General features: G+C 39.4%; 1 protein-coding gene and 1 non-coding gene across 4 annotated transcripts in view; both read right to left on the minus strand.

Moving 5' to 3' along the window:
- Positions 1-13,044, minus strand: part of C11H12orf66 (chromosome 11 C12orf66 homolog) — a 29,703-nt gene extending 16,659 nt beyond the window's left edge. Inside the window, exons 1-2 of one of the 3 annotated variants that reach the window (XM_025403724.1) lie at positions 12,757-13,039; positions 6,570-6,855 (exon numbers count right to left, since the gene is read on the minus strand). In XM_025403724.1, coding sequence (XP_025259509.1) covers positions 6,570-6,855; positions 12,757-12,991 — 521 coding nt within the window. In that variant the 5' untranslated portion in view covers positions 12,992-13,039. Of the gene's footprint in view, positions 1-6,569; positions 6,856-12,756 lie in introns of all 3 variants that reach the window. The other 2 variants (XM_025403726.1, XM_025403725.1) reach the window with 2 other exon arrangements.
- Positions 13,045-18,076: 5,032 nt separating this feature from the next.
- Positions 18,077-18,189, minus strand: LOC112635755. The gene has a single exon (XR_003122073.1). It is a non-coding gene; the product is annotated as a U5 spliceosomal RNA (small nuclear RNA).
- Between the last annotated feature and the right edge of the window lie 2,741 nt (positions 18,190-20,930).

The following is a 20,930-nucleotide window of genomic DNA, read 5'->3' on the forward strand; positions in this document are numbered from 1 at the left end:
GGTTTAGATTCCATGCTATTCATCACACTCATTAATTTTTTAATACAAAGGCGTTTCAGCATTTGAAGCATAGTACTATTCACAAAATTTGTTATAAGAGTTCTGACATGGATTAGCTACACTGGGACATTCCCTGAAAGATAAATGGATCCTTTGGGAAGAGGTTTAACTTTTTCAATATAACAGAATACCAAAATATGAATTATTTCTTTAGAACACTGAAACCATAAAAGAGAAATGTTTGGTGTAGCACAGATGCCAGATCAAAAAGTCTACAGAAAAAAGCACATTAACCTAGCAAAGGGCAAAATCATGTTAGTTGATACATAAAGGAATCCCACTTCCCAAAGAAAATCATTATACAGAAGTTCAACTTTTCAGAATTCCTTAAAGAATTTATGTTGTTCAAATTAACCCAAAGCCTCTAATTTAGATCATTTTCAGGCTAGGATGTGTCTGTGATCAGTCATTCCCTATTAATTAGAGAAAGGCTGCATGGGTGGAAGATGGAAATTGTAGATGAAAAAAGACATCTCTTGTCCATACTGTAATCCAGTTCCATCCAACTCCATCAATATCCACTCAGAGGATGAGGGTTACAACTAAGAACTGCCCTAAGAACTTTGAAAATTGAATCTGCAGGGAAAAGGAGAAACTCCTAAGGCTCTGGGAAGTGGGGTGTTTCAAAGAAGGTTTACAGATGATAGGGCCTTGGTGCATGGCTTACACCTGTAATCCCAGCACTGTGGAAGGCCAAGGCAGGAGGATGGCTTGAATGCAGGAGTTCAAGACCAGCCTGGGCAATATAGCAAGATCCTATCTCTCTGCAAAAAAAAATAAAATAATTATCCAGGGGTGGTGGCATGCTCCTGTAGTTCTAGCCACTTGGCAGGCTGAGGTGCAAGGATCACTTCAGCCCAGGCAGTCGAGGCTGCAGTGAGCCAAGATGGCGCCAGTGAACTCTAGCCTGGGTGACAGAACAAGACCTCATCTCAAAATAAATAATGATAGGGCACAAATTTAAAACAATCAATACTAATCATTCCTAGGAGACACATGCATACACATGCACACACACACATCAGTAAGGTTCAGTACCTGTTCTATCCTGGAGTTGACATCTTTCTCTTAGTTACCCAATTTTTTTGTGTGCAGAGACCATGTATCATTATCACAGGGAACTTTGAAAACAGAGGTTTCTGGGCACATAACCAGAATCACTAAATTTTACCCTGTTAGGAAAGAGGAGGAAGGGCTCAGGGATGGGTATTTTTCTTAAGCTTCCCAAAGAGCTCAGCAAACCACTTTTACATTAGCATTTGGGAATCACTACATGAGATCTCTTCCCCTTAGGAATCATATCCTTAACTGTACTTCAGTTTTGGGGCTTCAAAAAACCATTTTATTAAAAGAAAACATACTAATCAGATTGGAGGAAGAAATAATATTTCCAAAAATATAAAATTTTTAAATGGTTAAAAAGAGTAAGTGTATATACTTATATGCATAGCCTATTTCTCAGGAATGACAGCAAGAACTTGCTAACTTTAGGTCGGGCGCAGTGACTCACACCAATCCTAGCACTTTGGAAGGCTGAGGTGGGAGGATTATTTGAGGTCAGGAGTTCAAGACCATCCTGACCAACATGGTAAAACCCCATTTCTACTAAAGATACAAAAAAAATTAGCCAAGCATGGTGGTGCATGCCTGTAATTTCAGCTACTTGGGAGGCTGAGGCAGCAGAATCACTTGAATCACGGAGGTGGAGGTTGCTGTGAGCTGAGATCGTGCCACTGCACTCCAGCCTGGGCAACACAGCAAGACTCCATCTTAAAAAAAAAAAGAAAAAAAAACCCCTGCTACCTTTAGCTGCGTCTTAAAGACAGGAACTAAGTGGCTAAGGGGAAGGAAGAAGACTTTCCATTGTGTTATACTTTGTAAATGTTGACCCATGTGAACATATTACATATCAAACAATAAATAAAAAGAAAATTTAGAATATGTCACAAAAATCAAAGAGCTATGACAATAAAAAATAACAAGCAACTATAAAGAACATTTTGGAGACAACTGGGGAAATCTGAACATGGGCTATGTATTATACAAAGGCAGAAAATCAGTGTTAGATTTCCTGAATGTAAAAACTGTTTTTTTCATTCAAAATTGTGTTATGATTATGTATGGTTCTTAGAAGACAAAATCTGAGTATGTAGGAGGAAAACATCATGAAGATTGCATTTTACTTCCAAATAACTCAGGGAAGTACAATCATATACAGTGATAAGGCAAATGTGGCAAAATGTTAACAATTTGTGAACAAAGGTGAAGGATAGTTATATGTTCATTGTAAAAAAATTTTTTTTTAGTAACAGCTTTACTCTTAATTACTTCATGTACCATCCTTTTAAAGTGTAGAATTCAATGGTTTTAATATATTTGCAGAATTGCGCAACCATCACCACGATCAATTTTAGAAAAGTCTCATGGTCCCGAAAAAAGCAATCCTGTGCCCATTAGCAATCACTCCTCCTTCCCCTCCAACTCCTGGCAACCATTTTCTGTGACTACGAATTTGTAGTCTACTTTCTGTGTCTATGACTTTGCCTGTTCTGGATATTTCACATAATGGAAATTATGTGATTTCCATGTGGCCTTTTATGACTAGCTTCTTTCACTTAGCATAATGTTCTCAAGGTTAATCCATGTTGTTGCATGTGTCAGTACTTCATTCCTTTTTATTGCTGAATAATATTCCATTGTATGGATATACTACATTTATTTATCCATTCATCCATTGGTCAATGGACATTTGGGTTGTTTCTGCCCTTTGGCTATTATAAATAATGCTGCTATGAACATTCATGTCAATGTTTTTATGTGTGGACATATGTTTTCATTTTTCTTGGATCTATACCTAGGAGTAAAATTGCTGATCACATGGTAACTATGTTCATTATACTATACTTGCAACTTTTTATAGCATTAAAAATTTCAAAATAAAAAATTAGAGGAAAACTTTTATAAAGAAAGAATAGGCTGGACACAGTAGCTCACTCCTGTAATCCCAGCACTTTGTGAGGCCGAGGCGGGCGGATCACAAGGTCAGGAGTTTGAGACCAGCCTGGGCAACATGGAGAAACCCGTCTCTACCAAAAATACAAAAAGATTAGCCAGGCATGGTGGTGCACACTTGTGGTCACAGTGGCTTGGTGGGCTGGGATGGGAAGGTCGCTGAGCCCCGGAGGTGGAGGTTGCAGTTTGCTGAGATCATGCCACTGCACTCCAGCCTGGGCAACAGAGCGAGACCTTCTCAAAAAAAAAAAAAAAGAAAGAAAGAAAGAAAGAATAGTAACATAATAGTATATTAACCAAACTATCTTACACTCAGAAATAATATGTATATACGTGGTTGTAGGTAGCACACAACTCATATTCCTAGCAAGAGAATGTAGTAAATGCTTCCTATGTCTTCTGAAGAACTAATTTATTGACTTGCAAAATGATCAGCAAAGAGCAATTATTTATCTGGACTAGATAAAAAATATCTCGATTTTTAATCACACACAATGATGCATACAGAAAAGAATATGGGCTCTGAAGTCACACAGCTAAGCTGTATGACTCTAAGCAAAGTGTTCAACTTCTCTAGAAGTCTATAAAAGGTATACTATTTTACACCTATACTCCAAATCAGGTAACGGAGAAGAAGGTCTTGCATAGTGTCTGGCACACAGTAGTTGCTCAACACATGCTAATTTCCTTCAGAATAGGTATATATAAATATTCCCCCTACCACCACCTTTTCCTACAAGGTGAAAAATCAATTGCTGTTTTATTAAAGAACAATGACATTTTAGTTTTCAAACCATAAAACTGTATGAGTCTACTACCAAGTTGTTTTATTTCTGGCCTTTCGTCTGAGCTCTAGACCCCCATTTCCAACTGCCTGCTAAATCTTTACTCGAAAATCTGCTAGCAACTCACACTCAACTTGCCCCAATTTTAGCTTACTACCTTCCTTCTAAACCAGCTCCTCTTCAGTTCCTCTTGTCTTTTCAATTCTGTAAACAATATTATCACTGGAGGGGCAAAATCTAAGTATCATCTTTGACAGCAACCTCTCATTATTCCCACCATTCTGTTGACAAGACTTACAGCCTTCTTGTCAGCATCTCTTTTTCCACTGTCTTGCAACCATGAGGCCCTCCTACCGCCTATTAGGCTACCCTCGTAGCCTGCTACACTAACCTTTTCTCCTGTAACCTCTCGCTTCACCATCCCATTACACACACAGTGCCACAGTAATTAGTCTAAGATGAGAACATGACACTCCCTGTTCAAAACTTTTCATGGTTCCCCACTACTTACCAAATTAAGTAAAAATTTTCAACCTGGAACACAACTATTCACTCATTTCTTCAATAAACATCTATTGAGCATCTATTATATGCTAGGCTCTGTTGCAGGTGCTAAAGGCACAGCAGCTGTGATGGAGCTCACACTCTAGTTTTTGAGAAAAGGAAAGAAAAAACACCCTAAACAAACAACAGTAATTTCAGATGGCAATAAATCAGGAGAATAAGATCATGACTAAAAGCAGAATAGTTTTGGTAGGATAGTGAGAGGTTTCTGTGAACCAAGACTTAAAGATGAGAAGACAACTACAGTAAGAACTTTCCAGGGAGAAAGACTTGCAAGTAACAAAACCCTGAGGCCTTTTTGTATTCTGAAATATCCTCCCATCTCAAAACACCTGCTGTCTTCTTTCCTATAGTTGCTTTCAAAATCCTACCTGCCATTAAAAGCTCAACTTGGCTGGGTGTGGTGGCTCATATCTGTAATCCCAGCACTTTGGGAGGCCGAGGCGGGCGGATCACAAGGTCAGGAGTTCGAGACCAGCCTGACCAACATGGTGAAACCCCGTCTCTACTAAAAATACAAAAAAAAAATTAGCCTGGCCTGGTGGCGTGCATCTGTAATCTCAGCTACTCAGGAGACTGAGGCAGGAAAATCGCTTGAACCCAGGAGGCGGAGGTTGCAGTGAGCCAAGATTGTGCCACTGCCCTCCAGCCTGGGCGACAGAGTAAGACTCCATCTCAAAAAAAAAAAAAAAAAAAGGCTCAGATTCTACGTTCTCCATGAAGTCTCCTTGAATCTTCCGACTTTGCTCCCTTCCCCTATTCCATTAATCAGATGGGTATTTGCCTTCATCTGGGAATATGAATTAACATATTCACCTTTCTCTTTAAGCAAACATATCTGAACTCACATATCCAAAGGAGTGAAATACTTCAAACAAATCATTTTCCATTCAGTCCAACATACAATTACTAAGTGCCTACTATGTGCAAGGCACTATTTCAGGCTGCAGGCTCTAGGGACACAAAAATAAAACTGAGTAATTCATTTCACTGACTTTCAGTCACTTTCAGGCACTCACAATGCTTCTGAAATTCTTTTCGTATTGCTTTTTGTGCCAGGCAGTGGGTGGCACATCACAAACATTCTCATTTCTTTATCAGCAGCAATGTCCTTCCAATAAAAGCAACCTTCCAGTTAATCAACATTTTTTTTAAAATACTTAAATTTGGTTCCAAATAACTCTTTGGCCACTCAAAAATACTTAAGTATATCCTCCTTAAAAGTAGATGCTTGCCTCCGCTAAGAATACTTAAAATGAAATCTAAACTCTATGGCACAAACTCTAAAAGCAATTACAAAGGAGTTTCCAACACATGTTAAATAATGGACTTGTTCAAAGGAACGAGCAGATAACTGATTACTTTAAAAGGGACAACATCTGTTTGAATAATAATTTGTTAAAAATTCACATTATTTTCAGCCAGGTGCATTGGCTCACGCCTGTCATCCCAGCACTCTAGGAGGCGAAGGCAGGTGGGTCACTTGAGGTCAGGAGTTCAAGACCAGCCTGGCCAATATGGTGAGATCCCCGTCTCTATCAAAAAAAAAAAAAAAAAAAAAAAATTAGCTGGGCGTGGTGGCGTGTACCTGTAATCCCACCTACTCAGGAGGCTGAGGCAGGAGAATTGCTTGAACCCAGGAGGTAGAGGTTGCAATGAGCTGAGATCGTGCTACTGCACTCCAGCCTGGGCAACAGGGTGGGATTCCACCTCAAAAAAAAAAAAAAAAAAAAAATACACACATACACACACACACACACACACACATATAGAGAGAGAGAGATTCATATTATTTTACTATGTTACAATTTGGTTTCCAGAAAAAAGAAATTCCTATTATTTTATATACAATTCTCTTGTTGTATGAACTCTTTCCTAAGCAGCAAAATCAGTTATAATACAAGTTTTATGATTACTTCATTCTCGGTCTTTTGCTATGGCTTAGCAGCCAGTATAGTGTTAATAAGACCAATGAAGGTGCCTAATGTGTACCTGTTGATTAATGAATATGCATAAAATGTAATCCAGTTATTTATTTCACAGTTATTTCATCACAGATTTTCATTAACAGTGTGGAGAAAAACTCTTGAGCTTCTGTGGGATTAATAGGACAGCCACGTTTTCTCCCTCCCTCCTCCCCACTCTGACCTGGAGCTGTATTTTTTCAGGATGGCATCCAAAAGGCCAACGAGCTCTTCAGCATTGATGAACTTCTGTGTGCTGAGGGTGTACATCTTCTCATAGAAGTCTGCAATCTCCATCCGAGCCTGAACAAAGAAGCAGAGCTGCTCTGACAGGTGGGAAAGGAGTTCTTCTACATGAGGAGCAGTCCCACCCAGGGCACCACGGCCAGTCACCACCTTCTTCAGCTCATTATGTAAGGAAGTATAGATGGTGCGGATGGAATCCTTCCTGCTGAAGAAAGACTGGCCCCCTGGTAGGCAAAAGACATAAGCACATGACAAGTAAGAAGGAGAAACCATAAGTACCAAACACCTACCAGCATCCAAAAGCAAAGAATCCAAACCCACTGAGCTCCATAGGTTTTCATCTACCATATTCTCTGTCTCCTATGATTGAGATATAAATAAATACTTTATGATTCATAATTTCCCTAAGGAATAAGCTAAACGAATACCTGATAGAATTCATTACTGTAGCAATGGACCTGTGTACGATTCGCTTACCCATGTACCAATTCTCCCCCAACTCAATTCAATGAGGATTCAGATTTACTTCAGAGCATAATTAACCTAGCAAATAACACCAACTGGAACTAAAAAGGCTACCTTTAAGATAGATGTATTCAAAACAAAAGAACACACAAATTATGAAACACGATTGTTATTCCTGATATGTCACAATTTTTTGTTTCTGCTTTAGAGTTGTATTTTCCTTTGAATCTTATCCTTTAGATCATACCAGAAAATTGCATACATACATATATATTCCCTCTATGCAAGAAAACAGACTACTGGGATCCCAGGAGAATAAAGAAAATCTTAGCACTCTTGACAGACTGACACTATATGTTATAAATAATATGCACCACACTGTGAATTATTAAGACCAGGAACCAATTATAAATAACTGCTGCTTTAACTAGGGGGCTCCAAAGGAAATCATCAAAAAATAAAACCAAAAACATTTTTTCATAGCCAAAAAGGATCAAATAGCATAGATATCATTTACTCACTTCTGTAGTTATACATGACCAATTATATTTCTAATTATAGAGCCAGCTTCATGGATGTTTCCTCAAGCAATTCTGCACCCACCAAAGGACCAGAGGCAAGATATTAGGAAAATGAAAAGAAACAGGGCAGGTTTAAAACAGTGATTTCTAGGAATATATAAAAAAATCTCAGAGATGGACAAGAGTTTACATTTTCTCTTCAATTAATTTACTATTATAAACATATACCTATAATTAGGAATAAAAATTATTCATCAAGGCATTTGTAAAACATCCTCTTAATAAATGAACCATTTCACAATATTGATTTTAATTCATTGCTCGGTTTATGTTTCAAGAAATGAACCTTCTTTCCCTTACTACTGGGGCAACCAACTTGTCCTAGTTTACCCAGGACTTTCCAGGTTTTAGCACTAGAAGTTTAACTTCTCAGGAAATCTTTATAAGGTTTTAAAACAAAGTCCCACATCCTAGAAATCTCTCAGCCCTGGGCAAGTTTGAACAGTTGGTTACCCTACTTATTTCTGATACCCCAGACAAACTACTGATACTTTGAAAAGTGTTTTTCCAATATACTGTCTAAACCAGGGGTGTCCAATCTTTTGGCTTCCCTGGGCCACATTAGAAGAAGAATTGTCTTGGGGCACATATAAAATATGCTAACACTAACCACAGCTGATGAGGAAAAAAAAAAAACGCACAAAAAATCTCATACTGTTTTAAGAAAGTTTAGCTGGGCATGGTGGCTCACGCCTGTAATCCCAGCACTTTGGGAGGCCAAGGCGGGTGGATCACCTGAGGTCAGGAGTTCGAGACCAGCCTGGCCAACATGATGAAACCCCGTCTCTACTAAAAATACAAAAAAATTGGCCGGGCGTGGTGGTGGGTGCCTGTAATCCTAGTTACGTGGGAGACTGAAGTAGGAGAATCACTTGAACCTGGGAGGCAGAGGTTGCAGTGTGCCGAAATCGTGTCACAGCACTCCAGCCTGGGCAACAAAGCGAAACTCCATCTCAAAAAAAAAAAAAAAAAAGAGAAAGTTTATGAATTTGTGTTGGGCTTCATTCAAAGCCATCCTGGACTGCATGTGGCTCGCAGGCCATAGGTTGGACAAGCTTGTTTCAAACAGATTGAGTAGCTGGCATATCATTTCTCCAACTAACACCATCAAAATCCATATGGGTACAGGTGGACCAGTTGTGACACCAATATCCCATATGGAACTGTTCCCTGCAGGGTTTGCCTTCCTCCCATACCAATATTCAGTTTAGTTCTGCTGATTTTGTAGAGTGAAGGGTACAACATAAATAGGCCTCTGTGACAACATCTAGGATAAAACCTCTCAGCTTAGGAGGGTAATAAGAGTGTCATATAAAACCCAAAAGCTGTGGAGGTCTGAAAGACTTGGTTTCAAACCCCAGCTCCCACGATTACAGGCTATGTTGATGTGCAAACTACTGAACCACTATGAGCTTTAGTTGTCATTTTTAACATAAAACTGGTGATAGAGATAAAAAAAAAAAGAAATAACATTTGTATGTATGTATGTAATGTGCCTGGAACAAAGCATATATTCTATAATACTAATCCATTTCCCTTCTACTTATAACTGATGTATCTTTTAAAACTCCTAATAATAATACATAATTGAGCTTCTGAAACTGTGGTGAACTGGGAGCTTCAAGTACTACAAAAAGAATAGCTATCTAGTACTGTTAAACAGGGTGGCCTTGGTGAAAATTTTAACTTCACATTGAAAAAGGGATATCATCTGTCTCTAGGACTTATGGGAGGAAAAAAAAAAAAGGATACCTAACTTCATCAGATTACCCTTATCTGGGGGAATGGAAAAACTACATAAATACAAAGAATACCTTTAAAAGCTTATCGATAAATGCTAATCACCAGTATGTGAAACCAAGTAAAGTGAAACTACTACAAGGAAGAGATAGACCATCAACACATTTCTTTCAAACAGTTCTCTTTTCTCAAATCTCTCAGGAACCCAATCCTATCTGTTCACTATCTTGGTTTGGAATATCCAATGGGGTTTTGTGCTGGAAAACAAGGAATCAGAAACATTCAACTCCTTTCTCTTTTCAATATTTTGAATTTATAAAATATGATTACTCTGAATGATTTCTAGAAGGCTCTAGTTATAAATGCTCATAATTTCTCAAGATTTCAACAGTTTATCTCATATCACGAAATTTTAAGTGTATCAAAGGAACGTGTAAAACATCTTAGGCATTTTATTCTCCAACTTCTTGCTAATAATAATTTTTAAACATCAGTTCTCAAGTTAAGTCATTTTCTACTATGCTAAATTTCAGCAACCTGAGGTTGAGGAAACTCTCCAGTAATGAAACAAAGAGAAGAAAAGTATGACCTTCTAAAATTCTCCACAGGCATTGAGTCAGCATATTTTAATCACTGATCCTTCCCCAAATAGGTATTATTCTCTCTTAAAGGAAAGAGAAGGAACCAAGATAAGGGCCCTACTTGAAGTTTTTCAGTAACAGGATCAAGACAGGAACAGAAAGCTCCCTGTCAAGGTCTATCCTTTGTCTAAAGGCCCTGCTTGCTTCTTTAATCAAGATTCACTGCTAAGGCCTCAAATAAATACCATCCATAAAAGAGGTTAAAAAAAGACTCACTTTTTACTTGAAATTTGCTAGGAGAGTAGATATCTTAAGTGTTCTCACAATACACACACGGAAGGAAGGAAGGAAGGAAGGAAGGAAGGAAGGAAGGAAGGAAGGAAGGAAGGAAGGAAGGAAGGAAGGAAGGAAGGAAACTATGTAAGGTGATGGATATACTAAGTAGCTTGATTGTGGTGATCATTTCACAATTTATATATACATCAAAACATCAAGTTGTACATCTTAAATATATATAATTTTATTGTCAATTATATCTCAGTAAGGCTAAAAAAAACTTTTCAGAATTATGTTTTAAATTTTTTAAAAGCATGCATAAACTTTTTGTTTTGCTTTCTAAAGAAAACTATATAAATGTTCTAATGAGCAAAGTAGTTGGAGAACATGGGAATGTTTTAAATGGCAACACGAAAGTTTTCTCCTTAAGTTTTTAAGAAAATAGACAGTAAACCTGATAACTGTGAAGTCATATTGTAAGTACACTGATATCATATACACTCCAGTACCAAAAAAATATGTGCTAAGATAAAATTTAAATTCTGGAACTTGTGTTTATGTGTTAATAAGTTATGAAGCATTAAATATACCATTTTCAGTATATTTACTCAGAAGTGAGGAGCCCACCTAGGAACCTAACAGCGCCTGGGCATGTATCACAGAACCAAATGTTGTGTAGATCAGTTTCGAGGCATACCCCTCATGCTCACCCATGCCAGCTGGGGTTCAAGCAGAACTAATCAATTTACAAATTAAGGACCACTTTACGGAACCCAAGTTAGAGACAGTGAAGATCTTACATACACATTCTTACACACAGGCAGCCAGTTCTGTTTACATAAAAACCTGGCTCATTCAACTTAAAACTAGAGTAGCAGATTTTTTTTTAATGGAGTCAATAAATAGACTTTAGAAAATTCAACTGAACCCACTCAGGTTATATGCAAAATTATATGTACATATATATTTTTCTGGAGAGTGAGTATACAGCTTTCATCAAATTCCCATGGATAAGTTAATAAAAAAAAAAAAAGAAAAAGAAAAGAATCATGGCACTTGAATCAGTCACCATTCTTTGAGGTGGGGGAGTCTAAAAACAACTAAAACTGCCTAAATATACCCTGCCTTCAGTATTACAGCTAGAATCCACCCCATTTTCACATATATAAAAAACATATATATGTATACATAAATTATAATTTTCATACACATTTTTAATAAGTTATATAAACGCAAACTCAATCTGACAGTTCAAGGGCAGATATTTTGGTTTGGACTCTATCATCTACCCAACACAACTGCATATATAATTTGCTATTCTATAGAAAGGGGAATAATAACACCATAGCAGCAACTGCAAATTTGTGAGAAATGCCATTGTAAAAAGGGGAGAAAAAAATAAGGTGAAACTATCTGACCAGTTTTTGCTAATAAATTAGCATACTAAGTAAGTATGTATAAATCAACATACTTGCTACAGCAATTACAATCTCAGGAAGACCTGTCCCTTGAGTGTTTACTGAAAGCTCAGTAAGACGTACATGGTCACCTTCAGGCAATAAAAGGAAAGTAAGGGGCTGGTCAGGGAACGGGGGTGGTGGATCAAAATGAAATCTACCCCAATTTTACATTTCTATTCTCTGTATTTTATATACGTGTCCTTCACTCACATCAGCCCTCATGCTTCCGAAAACTGAAGAGTCTAAAATAGGTCAAGTACTGACTCTAAAATCCCTAGGATTCAAATATATTTATTTGTCATAATTAAGCAGTAATATTATTTTGTATGCATAATCCATGCCTTTTACATCTATTATTTCCTGCTCATCTACTTATACTTATTGCTTCTACTAGTAAAAATGAGTTGAATCAGCTCTTGAATCTTATTTTCAGAGGCAAGATGTACATGAGGTGCTAAGAGTGTTTACCATTTTCCCCTTAAGTCTCCTCTTACCAGTTTTAGGCATATTTCTTGCCTTTCCTGCCCAGTATTCATTTGTTACTTTAGTCATTAAATATGTATTGGGGGACTATGAAGATGGGGTAGGACTCCAAATGTGACTCTCGGGCCTTAACCTTAAGAGGCCACACAATAGTGTTCCGTAATAAAACTAGGTTGTTTTGCAAAGTTTTGCTCTTCTGGCTGCAGCGTCACTAATTAAAACAATGAAGACATAGTTTGATTAACTTCTCATTTATGGCATCAATCCATGCACGAGGCAAAGGGGCAAACCCTTCGGTTTGGGTCACAGCCCTGCAAAGAGCATCTACCCAGTTCGCCAATCTATCAGCAGCGCAGGCCGGTGGGCGGGGCTTTTGGAAGCCCAGGGAAGGAAAGGAACGGTGGGAGGAGACCTGGGAATGCCGAGTCGAGCCTGCGATTAGAAGTGACACAGAGACGGGAAACCCAAGCCACTGCCGACTGGGGAATATACCCCCTTTCCTTCCTCCTCAAGGGGCTCGGGGGGCGGGGCGGAGGTACCTAGTTTCTGCCCCAGGTAGGTGAGGCTGTGATAGACCTTCTCGGCCGCGGCCAGGTGCGCCAAGGCCGCCAGCAGCGACAGCCAGCTGCCCCCCGCGCTCTTGTTGGCCTCTCGTTCCTTCTCCACATTGTCCTTAGCCTTGTCGTAAGAGAAGATACCCAGGTGAGAGAAGAATGTCTCCAGCACCGCCTGTTCCACCGGTACCGGGGCGGCCAGCGGGATAGACTCCCCCATGCGAGCTGCGCCCCAGCTCGACCCACGTGGCTCTCCTCGGCCTCGCACTTCCGGGTTCTGAAGGAACGGGCTTGCGCACAAGCGTGCGTGCGCGTGACCGCCTCCACTGGCGGGCTCGTGAGCGCGCCGCCGCCGGGAGCGCTCCTGGGCCTTAGAGAAGACGCGGATAAGTACCAAGGAAAGAGGAAGGTAGCGGTTCCTGAGCTCCTTCGGCGCTTCGGCTCCTACGGCTCTGACTATTCGGACCCTCAGGGTAGAACGGGAGGCGGCCACTTCCCTGCTCTAAGGAGTTGCCTGCGCTCTGAGGTGAGCTGACAGGCCCCTCCCTGTGAGGTTCGTCAGCGCTGGTGATGTCATGCAAACGTGACGTCAACTCTGGCCGGAACATCTGGCCTGGGCTCGCCAGGCGCCTCGCTGGGCCGGCTGGGAGATGGGGAAGTGCCTGGAGTTGTGCTCACACTCACAGCAGGGCCCCTAGTCAGCCCTGACAGCTTCTACACCAACTCAGAGAAGTGATTTGCTGAGGTTAGAAGACTGAACGGTAAAGGTTAATCTCGTCACCATTGCCTAGTTTTCGTCACATCACACACCGTCGGTTAACTCTCACCTGTGTCCCGTTCTAGTTCTCCCGGGTCTGTGTTAGCCCAGCAGCTAACAAGCAGAGCCCCTGGCCCAAACTACATTCACCTTCCTTAAAAAGTTACCTTTTTTTTTTTTTCTTTTTTTTGAGACGGAGGCTCGCTCTGTCGCCCAGGCTGGAGTGCAGTGGTGAGATCTCGGCTCACTGCAGCCTCCACCTCCCGGGTTCAAACGATTTTCCTGCCTCAGCCTCCCTAGTAGCTGGGATTACAGGCCAGCGCCACCACACCCGGCTAATTTTCGTATTTTTAATAGAGACGGGGTTTCACCATGTTGGCCACGCTGGTCTTGAACTGCTGACTTCAAATGATCTGCCTGCCTCAGACTCCCAAAGTGCTGGGATTACAGGCGTGAGCTACCACGCCCAGCTTCAAGGAAGCCTTTTTTTTTTTTTTTTTTTTTTTTGAGACAGAGTTTTGCTCTTGTTGCCTAGGCTGGAGTGCAGTGGTGCCATCTCAGCTCACTGCAACCTCCGCCTCCCGGATTCAAGCAATTCTCCTGCCTAAGGCCAGCCTCCAGAGTAGCTGGGATTACAGACATGCGCCACCACGCCCGGCTAATTTTGTATTTTTAGCAGAGACGGGGTTTCTCCATGTTGGTCAGGCTGGTCAGGAACTCCCGACCTCAGGTGATCCGCCCGCCTCAGCCTCCCAAAGTGCTGGGATTGCAGGCATGAGCCACCACACCCGGCCAAGGCAGATTTTTAAACATGACAAAGGTGAAAGAGAGTGAAGGGAGCAATCATACCGTTTTGGAATAATTAAGGAGGCTTCCTGGAGGAGAGTGTGATGATTCTTGATGAATAAATAGAGATAATAAAAAAAAAAGTGTGGTACTATCACCAAAACCAATAGACAATAAAAGAGATTATAAAACTCATAAACATACCCATGTAATATGAGAATTCCTTAGGTAATGAAGGTGACATTATAAATTAGTGGGGGAAGAAACCTATTCAATTAATAGTGAAGGAAACATATTTAACCATGGGAAAAATAGACTGTCACCTTGTTTCCTGAAGAAAAAAAAAAAAGTGTAAAACACAAAACCAGAAACCAGAAAAAATACAAGTGACTAATGGATCTAAAGATAGAGAAGAACCTTCTAAATAGAAAATAATTGGAAGAACTTCAGAAGAATGAGATTGATTTGACTGTGTAAAATACCTAATGTAGATGACGGGTTGATGGGTGCAGCAAACCACCATGGCACGTGTATACCTATGTAACAAACCTATCCCATGTATCCCGAAACTTAAAGTATAATAATTTTTAAAAAGTGCCATCCTGGGGAAAAGATATCTATAATATATGTCAGACAAAGGTTTAATGTACTTAACATATCAAGATCTCTTACCAATAAGAATAAAAGGACATGAATATATAAGTCCCAAAAGAAATATAAAATTCAAATGTCTTTTTTAATGCTCAACCTCACTAGTAATCAAAGAAATGAAAAATAAACTATATTCTATTTTTATTTACCAAACTAGCAAAAGAAAGTGTTTAATTTTATTTCAATAGTTTTGGGGGTACAGGTGGCTTCTGTTTATAGGAATAAGTTATTTAGTGCCGATTTCTGAGAGTTTTGGTGCACCTGTCACCTGAGCAGTGTACACTATACCCAATGTGTAGTCTATTATCTCTCACCCCACTCCCAACCTTCCCTGCAAGTCCCCAAAGTCCATTATATCATGCTTATGCTCTTGGATTCTCATAGGTTAGCTCCCAAAAGAAACATTTTAATTGCTGATAAATGTGCAATAAACATCTCCCCATTTTCCCCAACCCACAGACTCTGGCAATCACGATTCTACTCTCTGCTTCTATGAGTTCAACTTTTTTAGATTCCCCATATAAGTGCGGCCATACAGTATTAGTCTTTCTGTGCCTGGCTTATTTCACTTAATGTAACATCCTCCAGGTTTATCCACGTTGTCACAAATGTCAGTATTTCCTTCCTTTTTATGGGTAAGTATTCCATTGTCTGTATTTACTACGTTTTGTTTATCTCTTCATTTGTTGACAGACACATTGTTTCTGTATCTTGACTATTGTGAGTAATCCTTTGGATATAAATGCAGAAGTAGAGTTGCTGGATCATATGATAGTTCTATTTTTAATTTTTTGAGGAACCTCCATACTATTTTTCCATAATTGCTGTATCAATTTATATGCCCACCAGCAGTGTACAAGGGTTCCTGTTTCTCTACACCCTCAACAACACTTGTTATTGCTTGTCTTTTTTTTTTTTTTTTTTTTTTTTAAATAGAGATAGTCTTGCTGTGTTGCTCAGGCCGGTCTCAAACTTTTAGTCTCAAGCAGTCCTCCCACCTCAGCCTCCCAAAGTGCTGGAATTACAGGCATGAACCACCCCACCTGGCCATTTTTTGATAATAGCCATTCTAACACATGTGAGGTGATATCGTATGGTTTTGACTTGCATTTCCATGATGATTAGTTATGTTGAGTTTGTTTTAATGTATCTGTTGGCTATTTTTATGTCTGCTTTGGAAAACTGTCTATCCGCATCCTTTGCCCAATTCTTAATTGGGCTGTTTTCCTGCTGTTGAGTTGTATGAGTTCCTTACATATTTTGGACATTAACTCCTTACCAGATATATATTTTCTCCCATTGCATAGGTTACGCTTTCATTTTGTTGAGTGTTTCCTTTGCTATGCTTTTTAGTTTGATGTAGTCCAACTTGTTTATTTTTGCTTCTGTTGCCTGTACTTTGGGTGTGTGTCTGAAAAATCATTGCCAAGACCGATGTCAAGTAGTTTTCCCCCTATTTTTTTTTGGAGGAGTTTTATAATTTCAGGTCTGTTATTTAAGTCTTTAACCCATTTCAATTTAATTTTTGTGGAGGGTGTAAAGTAAGGGTATAATTTTACCCTTTTGCAGGTAGATAACTTAGATACCTAGTTTTTCCAACACTATTTATTGAAGAGACCATCCTTTATCTATTGTATATTCTGGATGCCCATGTCAAAGATTAGTTGACCGTGTATGTGTGGGTTTATTTTTAAGCTCTGTATTCTTTTCCAGTGGTCTCTGTGTCTGTTTTTATGCCAGTACTATACTGTTTTGATTAGTATATCTGTGTAATATAATTTGAAAACAGGGAGTGTGATATCTCTAGCTTTGTTGTAGTTTCTCAAGATTGCATTGATTATGTGAGGACTTCTGTGGTTCCGTATGGATTTTGGGATTGTTTATTTCTATGAAAAATGCCATTGGAAGTTTGATAGGGATCACATTGAATCTAGATTGCTTTGGGGAGTGTAGACATTTTAACAATACTAATACTTCAATCTGTGAACATATCTTTATTTGTGTCTTCATTTTCTTTCATCAGTGTCTTACAGTTTTTAGCGTACAGATTTTTCACCTCCTTGGTTAAATTTATTAATAATTATTGTATTGTTTTTGATGCTATTATAAATGAGATGTTTTCTTAATTTCTTTTTTAGGTAGTTTATTATTAGTGTATGGAAATGCAACCAATTTTCATTTGTTGATTTTGTATCCTGCAACTTTACTGAATTGGTTTATTAGTTCTAATTTATTTATGTATTTCTCCCTCTCTCTCTCTCTCTCTCTCTCTTTTTTAGACAGGGTCTCGCTCTGTCATCCAGGCTAGAGTGCAGTGGCATCATCACAGCTTACTGCAGCTTTGACCTCCTGGGCTCAGGCGATCCTCCCACCTCAGCCTCTGAAGTAGCTGGGACTACAGGCCCACACCATCACACTTGGCTAATTTTTTTTATTTTTTGCAGAGACAAGTGCTGCTATGTTGCCTAGGCTGATCTCAAACTCCTAAGCTCAAGCGATCCTCCTGCCTCGACTTCCCAAAGTGCTAGAATTACGGGCGTGAGCCACTGTGCCCAGGTGGGTTTTCTATATATCAGATTATGCCATATGCAGAGATAGTTTAATTTCTTTTCTGATTTGGATGACTTTTATTTCTTTTTGTTGCCTAATTACTCTGGTATATTCCTTCTTTAATTTGTTGAGAGTTTTTATCATGAAAGATGTTGAATATTATTAAATGCTTTTTCTTGCATCTACTGAATTGATCATATGATTTTCATACTTTGTTTAGTTAATGTGAAATATCACTCTGGTTGATTTGCATATTTTGAACTATCTTTCATCTCAGGAATAAATCCTACTTGATCTTAATATATGATACTTTTAATGTGGCATTGAATTTTGTTTGCTAGTATTTTGTTGAGGATTTTTGCCTGTAGAGCCAGAAGTCAGGGATATTGGCCTATCCCTGTATCTTTATCTGGCTTTGATGTGAGGGTAATGCTGGCCTCATAAAATGAGTTTGGAAGTGTTCCTTTCTCTTCAGTTTTAAATGCTTGGTAGAATTCACCCATGAAGCTACCTGGTCTGGGCTTTTCTTTTTTCCCTTTCTTCTCTTTTTTGTTTTTTACTAGCCCTGCCAAAGGAAGACCTCAAAAAATTAGCTAAAAGCTCAGAGTCTTTCCTCTCCACAGGAATCTTGAGTAAAAGGTGAAAATTTTATGTGATCTGAAAAGCCAGAATATTGCTGGGTTTTTCTCTGTTGGGAAGTTTTTGGTTACTGGATCAATCTCCTCACTCATAATTGATCTGTTCAGATTTTCTGTGTCTTTGTGATTCAGTCTTGGTAAGTTGTATGTTTCTAGAAATTAGAGTACTACCTTGAACTTAACAGATATTCACTAAATACTTAATTGACTGATTCTTCTTGTCTCATAAGAGTGATATAAGAAAATACATAGTGTTAATGACATGTCAAGCTGTTAAAACATTAAAGTTATAAAGCGAGAAGTTACTTTGAATGGTTCAGCCCATGAGCAGGATATTTTGTATAGCAGCAATAACTATTTATTTATTTTTATTTTTTTAGAGACAGGGTCTTGCTGTGTTGCCCAGGCTGGTCTCAAACTCCTGGACACAAGTGATCCTCCTGCCTTGGCCTTCCAAAGTGCTGGGATTACAATCATGAGCCACCACACCTAGCTTATTGTTTGTTATTGATAATATATATCTATTGCTGCATAATGAATAACCCCAAAACATAGTGGCTTAAAACAATAAACATCATTTATTATCTCTCACAATTTCTGTGAGTTGGGAATTCAAAAGTGGATCAGTTGGGCAGTTCTATGTCAGTCTCTTACAGTTTCAGTCAGATGTTGGCAAGGGCTGTAGTCATCTAAAGTCTTGACTAGAGCTGGAGAATCCCCTTCCACAGTGGCTCTCTCACATTCTTGGCAGCTTGGCCTGAGCTACTGGCTACATGGGGCTCTCCACAGGACTGCTTGAGTGTCCTCACAGCATGGTAACTGGCTTATCCTGGAGCAAGTGGTTAAGAGACCAAAGCAGGAGCTGCAATGCCTTTTATCACTTAGCCTCAGAATTCACACATCACCTCTGCCATATTCAGAGCCACCCTCAATTGAATTTGAGCAGGAGACTAGTGAAGGGCCTGAATGTGAGGAAGCAAGCATCACTGTAGGTTATCCTAGAGGCTGGCTTCCACAGATGATGATATTTTCAGCATAGAGAATTATTTGTCTTCCTAAAAATATCTAAGGATGGAAGCCTTAACTGCTCCTTCAGTAATATTTTAATATTTTATTACTCAAGAAGCTGTTTCTTAATTTCAGGCAAAGTCTCTCTTAAGTCTAGAAAAACAACTCTGCTCAAGACCGTTGATTTGGTATTGCTCTTTACAGGTCTTTGAAAATAACCCTAGTGACAATGCCAGTGAAAAAACCATTTTAGTTATAACAACCCATTTTGGGGACAAAAGGGCTTTAAGAATGAAGCAAGACATTCATTCTTTCATGTATTCAATCAACAATGGACTACATTTAAAATATTTTTGGAGACAAGGTCTTGCTCTGTCACCCAGGCTGGAGTGCAGTGCTGTAATCATAGCTCACTGCAGTATCACTCCTGGGCTCAAGCGCCCCTGATCCTGCTTCAGCCTCCTCTGTAGCTAGGACTACAGGCACATGTCATCGGGCCTGGCTCATTTTATTATTTTGTAGGCTGGGCGCAGTGGCTCGTGCCTGTAATCCCAGCACTCTGGGAGGCCGAGGTGGGTGGATCACAAGGTCAGGAGATCGAGACCATCCTGTGAATGGTGAAACCCCGTCTCTACTAAAAATACAAAAAATTAGCCAGGTGCGGTGGCGGGTGCCTGTAGTCCTAGCTACTTGGCAGGCTGAGGCAGGAGAATGGCGTGAACCCGGGAAGAGGGAGCTTGCAGTGAGCCGAGATCGTGCCACTGCACTCCAGCCTGGGTGACAGAGCGAGACTCTGTCTCAAAAAAAAAAAATTTATTTTATAGAACTGGGGTCTTGCTATGTTGCCCAGGCTTGTCTTGAACTCCTGACCTCAAGCAGTCCTCCCACCTCAGCCTTCCAAAGTTCTGGGATTACAGGCATGAGCCACTGTACTGGCTTGGATGAAATTTCATTTGTGGCCAATATATGCAAAGTAACATATTCCAAAAATGATTTTACAGTTTGTCATTGTGCCAATTAATTACTACCTAAAGTTGATATTATTTGGGCTTACTTCCCTTTTCCTGATCAATTTTCTGTATATGATACTAACAATAAAACTGTCATTAATATAGCACTTACTATGTGCCAAGTATTTTATACATCTTTTAGTATAGTATTTTTTTAGTCTTTGAGATGAGGTCTCACTATGATGCCCAGGCTGGTCTTGAACTCCTGAACTCAAGCAATCCTCCTGCCTTGGTGTCCCAAAGTGTTAGAATTACAGGCATGAGCCACCACGCCTGGCCAGGTGCTTTATATATGACTGATCTTCCTGTAAGTCTTCAAGGTAGGGGTACTTTTAAACACTTGATTATGGAGAAATGGGGGCTCCAAAAACTTAAGTAACTTGTTCAAATACACAGAACTAGTAATTGATAAGGCTAAGATGCAAACCACAGTTTGTGTAGCTTTCCTCCATAAACCTGGCTGCTGTTAGTGATTGTCCACACACAGGCCTCCCACCTGAGTAGTAAGAGATTTCCACTTGTTATTCAGGCAATGTCAAATTGTTGCTGCAGTTATCTTTCTTATCAACAGTGTGGTTGAAAGATGCTGTTTCAGGGAAAGTCTTTGGCTTACCAAGAGGAATCAAATATTTAACACAGAACAAACTTTTTCATTTTTTTTTCCAAATCATTTGCTAAAAGCACCACCCAATTAGCAATACATTATTACATTATATAGCTCTTAAATATCTAACTTTCTTTTTTTTTTTTTTTTTTCGA

Source organism: Theropithecus gelada, chromosome 11 (genome assembly GCF_003255815.1).
Source record: "Theropithecus gelada isolate Dixy chromosome 11, Tgel_1.0, whole genome shotgun sequence".
NCBI lineage: Eukaryota > Metazoa > Chordata > Mammalia > Primates > Cercopithecidae > Theropithecus > Theropithecus gelada.